We start from the raw sequence: 12,271 nt of genomic DNA on the forward strand, positions 1-12,271 counted from the left end.
AATAGGCGTTAGGTGAGTATAACTGTGTTTGTTATTTTTAAATAAAAAAGGAAAACTGTAATTTTTTGGTTTTTCAAATAAACTCATGGATGGTTTGTATCTCAGGACTCTTTGGATCACTGAAGTCAGACTCAAACATCAGTGATAATGAGTTTGCCAGGTGAGCACAATTAAAGGAAAACTACTTAAGAAGGATGTTCCTCATTACTAATCAGGCCAGAGGTTTCAAACAATATGGGAAAGAAAAAGGATCTCTCTGCTGCCGTAAAGCATCAAATAGTGCAATGCCTTGGACAAGGTGTGAAAACATTAGATATGTAACCGTGATACTTAACAGCGAACATCATACTGTGAAGAGATTTGTGGCCAATACAGAGTACAGGATTGTGCAGATAAAGGCATAATGAGGAAGGTTTCTGCCAAATTCATCAGATTAAGAAAGTAGCTGCTAAAAATGACATTGCAAAGCAGCAAACAGGCACTTGAGGCTGCTGGTGCTTCTGGAGTCTTGCAAACCTCAAGGTGTAGGATCCTCCAGAGGCTTGCAGTTCTGCATAAACCTACTATTCAGCCACCCCTAAACAGTGCTAATATGTAGAAACGGTTGCAGTGGGCCCAGACATACATAAAGACTAATTTTAAAACAGTCTTGTTTAATCATGAGTGCCATGCACCCTGGATGATCCAGATGAATGAAGTAGTGGATGGTTAGTAGATGGCCACCATGTGCCAACAAAGCTTCAACGTCAGCAAGGAGTTGGCGGAGTCATGTTTTGGGCTGGATTCATGGGGAGAGAGCTGATAGGCCTCTCTAGGGTCCTTGAAGGTGTGAAAATGACATCAGCAACATATATAGAGTTTGACTGACCACCTTCTTCTGTAGTACAAAAAGAAGAACCGTGCCATCCATTGAAAAACCATCTTCATGCGTGGCAATGCACCATCTCATGCTGCAAGGAAACCTCCGAGTCATTGGCTACTATGGGCATTAAAGGAAAGAAAGTCATGGTGTGGCCACCATCCTCCCCTGACCTCAGCCCTATAGAGAACCTTTGGAGTATCATCAAGCAAAAGATCTATGAGGGTGGGAGGCAGTTCACATCAAAACAGCAGCTCTCTGTGGCTACTCTGACATCCTGCAAAGAAATTCAAGCAGAAACGATCCAATACTCACAAGCTCAATGGATTCAAGAAACGTGAAGGTGATTTCGAAGAAGGGGTCCTAAGTTAACATGTAACTTGGCCTGTTAAAATGTTTTTAATTGAAAGAGGTTTTGACTTTAGTAAATGTGACCTTTTAATACTTCAATTAATTGCAAGCGCAATTAAAAACTAAATATATTTGATATCGCTGCATTCCAAAATGGCCGAGCTATAAAAATATAAAGAAAATTAATCTGACTGGTAAACGGCGTAACGGAAAAAAAATCAAGACGCCAGAATTACATTTTTGGGGGCTCCGCAACAGTGCAATAAAAGGCAATAAAAGGCAATCAAAACATCTTATCTACCCCAAAATAGTATCAGTAAAAACGTAAGCCCAAAGTCGCAAAAAAAGTAAGCTCTCAACCAGCCCCAGATCCCAAAAAATAAAAACACTAATGGTCTTGGAAAATAACGACAAAAAACAAATTTTGTTCTTCTTACATATTTCTGAAAATTTTTCCACCACTTAAATAAAAAAAAAAATACTATACATGTTTGGTATCTGCATACTAATAAATACATGGGGAATCATATTGCACTGTCAATTTTGCACATAGTGAAAATGGTAAATAAAAAAACCTAAAATAACAATTGCGAAACTGCAATTTCACTGCACTTGGAATATATTTCCAGTACAATATGCGGTAATATTAATGACGTCATACAAACGTACAACTCATATTCCAAAACACAAGCCCTCGCATGGCTATATTGCCGAAAAATAAAAAACCTATGGCTTTTAGATGAAGCGGAAGCGTATTATGACACACAAAGAGAAGAAAACCCCTTTACTTCAGCTACTTTTTCAAAACGTTGGAAAATGTAGAATTTTATTGAAAAAAACAGGGACAGAGTTCAGATTGTGCTGTGTGATTTGCTAAAGTTTTCTATGCAGAAAGGGGTGTAGCAATTTACACTAGGTGCGCCATGGCATATTCCAGTTGTTACTATATCTTTCAGGTTTATTAGCTGATTATTTGGTTTGTATAGATTTGTATTCAGCTATATGTGGTATAACGATAGCAATAAAACTCAGGCTCTTCTGACACATAAGGAGACACAAGCGGTATAAATGGCATATATTTGGAAGGGGGCCTAGTACAGGTTTTAGGCTTCACCCAATGCCTCTCCTGTGCGTAAAATGGATCTCAGCATTTTTTTATCTTTTTGCAAATATAGAACAAGTTATCTATACAGTTTCGATCGTTCCATGGTCCTGATTTGGTTTCTCCACAGTGCTCACGGCTTGAATAATAGTTGGGCTCATTCACATCCCAGTTGCTGTAAATTAATCAAAGAGAACAAGCATTGAATTTTCACATAATTTAGGAGTTGTAATATATATAAGCCAATCAGTGATAAAATTCCAAAAACTCAATCCATGATACTTCTCATCTGGTAAACTGCTAAGTTGCTTAAAAAGGGTGTCCCATTAAGTATGGTCACTGGGGGTCTCACCCACTGGTCACAAGCATGGTTCAAAAGTTTCTCATGCATTAGTGAGCATGTGCAACCACTAGTCCACTATCTGTCCATTAAAGGGACTATCCAGGACTTTTTTTTATTACTAAGGGCCTAAAAATTAACAGGCAGGCAGTTGCTATCTACCTGACTGTTCTACCTGGCGCATGCTCAGATCGGTCTCTGACCGCTCCTGATAGCGATTCGGATGCTCCACGTTAACAGAACAAGCCTTCCTCTTTTGGGGCTGCTCTATCAATGGGGCGTGACTGCTGGCATCATGCTGATTGACAGCTGGGTCCTCGCTGCCTAACTGCCGAGAGTCAGCTGTCAATCAGCATGACGTTGGCAGTCACGCCTCATAAACAGAGCAAAGTGGAGGAGAAACTACTGCTCTGTGACGTTAACTACCTGCCTGATAGGTTCGTAGTAAAAAAATTAAATACTCCCGGATAACCCATTTAACGGTCTATAGGAGTTACAGGCAGTTAATGAAGCCATGGCCAATAATGCCTCATTCACTCAGGAGTCTTTGGACAATCTGTTCTATTAATCAGTGGGGGGTCTCACCAATCATATCTCCATCAATCATACATCCATCATCTATCTTGTGAATATGTGATAAATGCTGTTAATGCGACAACACCCAAAAAAATTTTCCCAGCTGCAGTGTTATCAGTGGCACAATATCATTTTTGGATGGTTGTTAACCCCTATAGATGGTAATTTGGCTATTCTAGCATAGCAAGGTCCTTTATATGTGATATTATAACCTTACACTTTTCTCAAACATAATGTTTAAAATGAAAAGAAGAGAGGATGTATCGCCAGCTGCTTTATTTAGCTTTCTACTTCTCATTTGTCACGTTGTTGTGCATTTATAGTTTTATCCACATCCTAAAAATGTTCCCACATGTATTAATCCAAAGGACATGCATTAGAGATGAGAAAAGATTCAAGTTATTGTGGTCCAGTTTGGTCCTCTTTGGTATGATGTAGCGAGTGCCAAAAAAGCCGCAGAGGTATCCAGGATGCCGAGCAGAGGATTGCCAGTGCAAAAGTGAACACTTTTCTGGTCCAGCTACCACTGAGGACCAACCTTGACGCCTGACCAGGGTATTTTGTATCTTTCCGCTCATCTCTGACATGATTAACATGGAGGAAGTCACCTATTGGTACAACAGGATACATAGAGTTGGCTCAGGTTGACCACTTCACTTTATTTAATGAGCGGTTAAAACCTGTACATTTTCCCCAAGCAATGATGCCGAGAGTCAAGCTAAAGATAATGGCTCAAGAGAAGATAGGCAAACAACTGCCAAATAATATTAGCTGGAAAGGTGTGATGGTGTCAATCAGTGCTAAAAAAAGGGGCATTGTTTTAATCCTCTTATGTGCTCCTTTGGCTCATACATAGACATTTTTACATAATGTTAAAAAATGTAAATAATTTCTAACTCATTGTCTACTGGTAAGAGTATGTTCCTAGGGAGGAGATCATGTAATTAGTGAGTTCTGTAACAGTGGCCTTTGGCATGGGGACAGATGCCACAGTCAGCAATTTTCAACCAATCACTTGAAAGGTTTATCCACTTTGAGTGGGTGGTCTAGGAACCACGCTCATAAAATATCATAGTAGATAAAACGCAAAAAGAGTGACACGGAGACCTTGCCTATGACAGTGGGACCCATACCATAGAACCTGTAGACTGGGAAAGAAATGAATATCACCACGTCTGTTGATCAGATAGATTCCTGAACCCCATCCTCTAACAGTGCCATTGACTACTCCAAACTTTGGGGGGGGATGAAGATATGAACCTTTTCAGTTGAGCGGGAACCACCAAGGTTCATACTGTTTATGAGTAAATTAAGAACATATGTTTGTACCTTAAACCTTCTGGCTATGTCTTACTTGTGGGATATTAGTACTAGTACATCACACCCCACTACTTACGTAAACGTGACTTGTGTCCCATCCAGCCACTTCCATACGTGAACTTCTCTAGCGTCTCGCCTCAGTCCAATCCAGTAGTTCTTACCCGGCGTAAATAATTTTTTCAAAGACTCCTAGAAATATGTGTGTTCAACTGGTGTTTAAATAATGCGATGTTCAACGATATGTTTCCCATAAAAACTTGATTAAATTAAATCATCCAATATTTTCAAGGTTAGTTTAGATGTTTTCTGACTATATACAGGTGCTTCTCACTAAATTTCAATATCAGCAAAAAGTTGATTTATTTCAGTTCTTCAATACAAAAAGTGAAACTCATATATTACCGTATATATTCGAGTATAAGCCGACCCGAGTATAAGCCGAGACCCCTAATTTTGCCACAAAAAACTGGGAAAACTTAATGACTCAAGTATAAGCCTAGGGTGGAAAATGCAGCAGCTACCGGTAAATGTCAAAAATAAAAATAGATACCAATAAAAGTAAAATTAATTGAGACATCAGTAAGTTAAATGTTTTTGAATATCCATATTGAATCAGGAGCCCCATATAATGCTCCATACAGTTCATGATGGGCGCCATAAGATGCTCCGTATTGAAATATGCCCCATATAATGCCACACAAATGCTGATTATGGCCCCATAAGATGCTCCATACAGACATTTGCCCTGTATAATGCTGCACAAATGCTGATTATGGACCCATAAGATGCTCCATACAGACATTTGCCCCATACAATGCTGCACAAATACTGATTATGGCCCCATAAGATGCTCCATACAGACATTTGCCCCATATAATGCGCACAAATGCTGATTATGGCCCCATAAGATGCTCCATACAGACATTTGCCCCATATAATGCTGATATAACGCTGCACATGGCCCCATAAGATGCTCCATAGAGACATTTGCCCCATATGCTGTTGCTGCAATTAAAAAAAGTCACATACTCACCTCTTGTCGCTCAGGCCCCCGGCACTTGCTATACTCACTTTCACCGTTCCACCGCCGGGCGCCGACGGTGGAATGCGGACAGGTGAATATCGCGCAATGCCCCCGTTATACTCACCTGCTCCTGGCGTGGTCCCTGCATGTCCCTGGTTCTCCAGGTGCCGGCAGCTTCTTCCTGTGTTGAGCGGTCACATGGTACCACTCATTACAGTAATGAATATGCAGCTCCACCCCTATGGGAGTGGAGTTGGGTCCATATTCATTACTGCAATGAGCGGTACCATGTGACCGCGCAACACAGGAAGAAGCTGCCGGCGCCCGGAGAACCAGGAACGTGCAGGGACCGAGCCAGGAGCAGGTGAGTATGATTAGACAGCTGCCGCTCCCCCTCCTCTGCCGACCCCTGGGAATGACTCGAGTATAAGCTGAGAGGGGCAATTTCAGCCTTAAAAAAATGGGCCAAAATTCACTGCTTATACTCGAGTATATATGGTGTATAGAGTCATTACAAACAGAGTGATCTATTTCAAGTGTTTATTTCTGTTAATGTTGATGATTATGGCTTACAACCAATGAAAACCCAAAAGTCATTATCTCAGTAAATTATTATTAACAAAAAACACCTGCAAAGGCTTCCTAAGCATTTAAAAAGGTCCTTTAGTCTGTTTCAGTAGGCTCCACAATCATGGGGAAGACTGCTGACTTGACAGATGTCCAGAAGGCAGTGCTGTTTCCAAGCATATTAATGGAAAGGAAAAAGTGTGGTAGAAAAGGGTGCACAAGCAACCGGGATAACCGCAGCCTTGTTCTCATTAATGAACCGAAATGTTGCCACGTTGGGTCATTAAGCAGAAGTCTTTTTTTCACTCTGAATAGTGTATTGCCTCTAATGTCTGAATTTCTACTTGAGGTTTGGTGGTTACTTTGGGGCTCTGCACCCTACCTGTGATTACTTCCTTTTTCATTTTTTTAGAAAGATAGATAGATAAATAGATAATAGATAGATAGAAAGGTGCCAGCTCTCGTATCTAGCTCTTACCGATTCAGTCTTGTCCTTTATCATTACAAGGATAGAGGACATTTTATAGCATTCTTCACGAGCCAAATCCCAGGATATGTCTTGCCCAGAGACATAATAACAAGCAGAACCAATCGTATACCAGCCAACAGGGCACAACGTGCAGATTTTCTCTATGGGAGAGATTATAAAAATTATAAAAAATAATCACTTTTCTACTTAATAACAACACCCTCACTTATAGGACCTCCAGTTAAAAAGGTGTGGCTGATAGAGTTGAGCAAAAATATTTGCAGGACCGCCTGGACCAGTGGCCAAGTTAATAGTCCCTGGCCACTGTGAACCTCCTTCTCCCTGTGACATTCCTGACGCCTCTTCTGATGAGTGAATGCTGGAATGTCATCATTTTGCATAGTGATATCTGAGCATACTAATCAGAAAAGGCCTGAGGAGGTCAGTGGAAAAAGAATGTCCGCCTTGCCCTGCTCCTGCGGCCACAGACTATTGACCTGACTACTGGACTGAGGGTCTTGCAAACCTTTTGCTCAATTCTAGTGAGTAAGGTGATCACCAGACCCATATCCTTTCTAAATTATATTCATGAAGTTCCAGCATGCAGAGATATGTACTGTTCACAGTCTTCATACCTGATGAAGATACCAGTGAAGATGGAAACGTGTTGCCATTAAAGGAGCCTTTTTGCATAAAGTTTAGAGATTTATATTTCACAAAAATGAGCAGCACTCAGAGAAATAAACGAGAATATTTGTGGCACTTTTTTAATTGGATCTCTTTACCACCATTTGGATATCAGAACTCTTGTGGTGGGATACTCCACCTGGCGGCAGCAGAATCTTGACAATGTTGATAATTGCAAGCCCATAGTAGATTTGTGCCAATTTACAGCACAACTTCACAAGGTTAGTGATTTTCTTATCTGACTACTCGGCTCCATATAATAGTGACTGCTGCTGGTTACTGCTGATCACCTCCTATTCTCCAGCTTGGCAATCGGAGCTGTTCTGCAGCACCCGGCGGCTGCCACTACACAATGAATGCAGCTGTGTAGTGCAGTTCTGTTCAATGTGTTTATTAGGGTGACCACAAAAAATCGATGTTGGAATTTTGTCCGTCTGGACCCCACAAAACGATTCCCCTTTCCGGATATTGAGATAGCCAAAATTTGAGCTCGATCAAACGACGTTAACCCGTGCCGCTCGTCGCTCAAAGTTTGAAAAAATCCGAATTTTTGCCCAAAAAGCTGACATATGAAGCCATAACTCCAGAATGGTATATAATAAAAACACCGCTTAATATCTCAAAAGAAAGCTAATGTTGTTCTTCAAAATTTATATTTTATACATAATTGTTATTTTAAGTCAAACTGAGTTAAAACATCTTTTAGCCCCAAGAACGTGACCTGGTACCACTAGGAGCATACTTCGTATATTTTGTTATTAAGTGATACATTTTTTTTTTTTTTGGTATATTTTTGAGTTTAAAGTAGAAATATAATAAAAAAACAAGTAATACTGATAAGTCTAATGACTTTTTTTATTTTAAAATATAAAAATGAGGTATTTAATACATATTTAAATAATATAATATATAATATATATATATATATAATATAATATATATGATATATATATATTATATATAATATAATATATATAATATATATAATATAATATATATAATATTATATATATATATATAATATATAATATATATAATATTATATATAATATATAATATATATAATATAAATAATATAATATATATAATATATATAATATACATATATATATATATATATATATATATATATATATATATATATATATATATATATATATATATATATATATATATATATATATATATATATTATAATATATACACATGCATTTCTGTCGGATAACTTAGCATGAGCAAGATGCAATTACTAAGCTGGAAAAAGTTCACGCCGCGTGGAGAAGTCTTCAAAAAGACCGGAAGAAAACATCGGAAACGGCCAAGAACAAATTTAAACAGTTTGTTGAAAGGTTGGATGATCTCTTTGATATTGCTCAACAAGATGCCTTGGCTCTGTTGAAATCGGAAGAAGATAAGGCGTTTCTCGTGAAACAGAGGCAGAAGGGCCGCCCAGGTTCCATGGCTGGAGTGGACATCAAGTTGTGTCAAGCTGAAGAAATCAAGGCGCAAAAGGAACTTGCAAAAATGAACCGACAAATCCAAGAAGAAACTTTTGATATTGGTGAGTTTATTTTATTATTATTATTCTAAAAAGTAGATAAACAAATAAGTAAATAGTTTCAATATAATTGAAAGAAAATTGTACAATGCACATGAAAGTATCATTTGGCATCTTTATGATTGAGTTTATATTCTTAAAATAATACCTATTGATAATTAGAAGTAGGTACTTTAGTACCTATGTATTATTACTATTCTGCTAAAACGACAAGTTTTTATAGTCTTTTTTTTCTCTTTCTTTTGTTACTTCTTAGAGACGGATGATGAAGACAAGCTCGAAGAAGGAAAAGAAGAAGAAGATACTGAAGAGGACAACATCTACCAGGAACTTGAGAGCTTGGAGGAAATGGACAACATCCCTGAAGAAGCTGCAGAAGATCCAGGACCATCTGAGAGCAAGAGGATGAAACTTTCATTTGCAAGGGGCGTTAAAGAGATTTTAAACATGAAATTATCCATTGTGTTAGATCAATGTAAGCTATCCGATAGAAATGCATGTGCATATATTATATTATATTATTATATATATATATATTATATATATTATATATTATATATATATATTATATTATATATATATATATATTATATATATATATATATATATTATATATAATATATATATTATATTATATATATATATTATATATATTATATTATATTATATATTATATTATTTAAATATGTATTAAATACCTCATTTTTATATTTTAAAATAAAAAAAGTCACTAGACTTATCAGTATTACTTGTTTTTTTATTATATTTCTACTTTAAACTCAAAAATATACCAAAAAAAAAAAAATGTATCACTTAATAACAAAATATACGAAGTATGCTCCTAGTGGTACCAGGTCACGTTCTTGGGGCTAAAAGATGTTTTAACTCAGTTTGACTTAAAATAACAATTATGTATAAAATATAAATTTTGAAGAACAACATTAGCTTTCTTTTGAGATATTAAGCGTGTTTTTATTATTTACCATTCTGGAGTTATGGCTTCATATGTCAGCTTTTTGGGCAAAAAATCGGATTTTTTCAAACTTTGAGCGACGAGCGGCACGGGTTAACGTCGTTTGATCGAGCTCAAATTTTGGCTATCTCAATATCCGGAAAGGGGAATCGTTTTGTGGGGTCCAGACGGACAAGATTCCCACATTTTTTCAAACCCATATAAGATCTGGTCACCCTAGTGTTTATAGCTGGCTTCCATCAGAGCTTTTAGCAGCTGATCAGTAGTGGTGCTGGGTGTGGAACTCTCAATGATCTGATTTAGGCTGGGGTCACACTTGCGAGAAGCTCCGCCGAGTCTCGCGTTTCAATACCCGGCTCTGCTGCCGGCACTTGGTCCGGAGCACTCAGCTGCATAGAAATACATGCAGCCGCACACTCCGTTCCCGAATGCCGGCGGCAGTGCCCGGTATGGAGACGTGAGACTCGTGCGAGTTTCTCGCAAGTGTGATCCCGGCCATAGATGAACTATCCTTAGGATATATCATCAATATTTGGTGACCGGATGATCCTTTTAAAATTAGTTATAATAAGTAGATGAGACCACATGTGAAGTTTTCAATTTAAAGGGATTATTCTTCTTTGTGGACTTTTTTTACTTACTTAAATGCCTACAATTGGGACTAAAAAAAAAAGTTTTTGCAATTGGGTTTCATTAACAATTTTGCAGTTTCCCTCCTATGGCCGCTGTATTACATCGACTATTGCCGGCTGCAGAATGAGGTGACGGTTTAGGCCACATCATCTTTATTTTATCAGATGTGCTGAGGACATCATTTTTGGCTCTCACTTTTATATAGGTATACCCGATTCTCCTCCTGTTCCTGTTAGTGCAGTTTTCCTCATAGACAGCACAGCTCTCCAGTCCATACAATGGCTGCTGGTGGAGGAGCGTGTGACCAGGCCGATCCATCAGTCTCCTCCAATAGAAAAACAGTTTTGTCGTGTGAAGTTTTCAATTGGACGAATCTGATGGAACGGTCTGGTCACATGCTCTTCCACCAGCAGCCATTTTTTGAAATGGAGACCTGTGCTCTCTGAGGAAAGAGCAGGAGGTGAACAAATCATGTCCTGAACACATATGACAAAATAAAGACAAAGTAGCCGACCCCGTTACCTCATTCTGCAGCCGGCAATAAATGGTGTAATACAGAGGACGTAAAAGGAAAACGGTGGAAAAATGTTAATGAAACCAAATTGCAAAAATAATTTTTAGCCCCAATTAAATCAATTTAAGTAAGAAAAAAGTCCCCAAAGGTGGACAACCCCTTTAAAGACAATAGTGCCTAATATCCATATAATATGTGACATACCATTACCCTCATATCAAAAATAGCTACACGTGTGACTACTAGATTACAGGTGACACTGTATATCTGCTACTTATAGAAGTTTAGTAAAACATAGTAATGCATAGAGGACTAAAAACATTGGAGTCTTCATAAATCAATAGAAATAAGTAACATAACAATGTGCGTCTAAGTGAGCAGCTTACCCAGGGTCTTGTTAATGTGCTTTTCGTTGGCCTTGAGTAAGTCTTGCAATTTCACTGCAAAACAAAGCAGAACGTGTCCACAGCTTCAGCTCCAGTTAGCGCTGATTTATAGGATGATATCATTCGGAGCGGTCAAAATAGTCGACCAATTGACATATCTAGTATTTAGTGATGGGCGAACGTGCGCTATCCGAGCATGCTCGTGTGACCGAGTGTCTTTGGCGTGTTCGAAAAGTATGTTCGAGTCCCCGCGGCTGCATGTCTCGCGGCTGTTTGACAGTCACAACACAAGCAGGGATTGCCTAACAGCCGTGAGACATGCAGCCGCAGGGACTTGAACATACTTTTCGAGCACGCCGAAGATACTTGTTTAACACACGAGCATGCTCAGATAACACCTTATCCCAGCACGTTCGCTCATTACTACTAGTTCTGTGTGCACTAAGCTTAGGCCCTCTGACATAAATTTACTATGGGTGCTCCTTTTCCTTTTCCTTTAAAGGTTATTCCCGTTTTCTTAGGTGGATATTGTCGTAGAGTTCTTACAAAAATAGGCACTTTTGCTTTTTTCCTTCTTAAGAAATTTTGCTACCATTTTTGAAATATTGACACTTTTCTTTAGTTTAGAGCTTGTTGCCAAGGAGACCGTCCACTGCTGCTGTCTAGTTTCTAAGCACTGCGCTGAAGCTGGCTGGGGTTTAGAGGTAACAATGCACTGTAGTGATCCTGGCCAGCTTCAAAACAGTGCTTACAAGCTCAACATAAAAGATTTTGTAAGCACTACCTTTGTGCTGTTGTTTAGCAGTGGTCGGTCTCCAAGGCAACGAGCTGTAAACAAAAGAAAAGTGCTAGTATCTAAAAATTTGAATAACACATCAAGTTGTAGCGACAAGTGGATTGATCGGATAACCT

At 38.4% G+C, this 12,271-nt stretch overlaps 1 protein-coding gene across 1 annotated transcript in view; it reads right to left on the reverse strand.

Annotated features, from left to right (window-relative positions):
• Window positions 1-1,856: 1,856 nt before the first annotated feature.
• The window catches only part of LOC143774865 (uncharacterized), a 42,284-nt gene continuing 31,869 nt past the window's right edge, over window positions 1,857-12,271 (reverse strand). Inside the window, exons 10-13 of the mRNA XM_077262635.1 lie at window positions 11,360-11,413; window positions 6,618-6,769; window positions 4,625-4,737; window positions 1,857-2,487 (exon numbers count right to left, since the gene is read on the reverse strand). Of these exons, the coding sequence (XP_077118750.1) occupies window positions 2,355-2,487; window positions 4,625-4,737; window positions 6,618-6,769; window positions 11,360-11,413 (452 nt within the window). The 3' untranslated portion in view covers window positions 1,857-2,354. The remainder of the gene's footprint in view (window positions 2,488-4,624; window positions 4,738-6,617; window positions 6,770-11,359; window positions 11,414-12,271) is intronic.

Source organism: Ranitomeya variabilis, chromosome 5 (genome assembly GCF_051348905.1).
Source record: "Ranitomeya variabilis isolate aRanVar5 chromosome 5, aRanVar5.hap1, whole genome shotgun sequence".
Lineage (NCBI taxonomy): Eukaryota > Metazoa > Chordata > Amphibia > Anura > Dendrobatidae > Ranitomeya > Ranitomeya variabilis.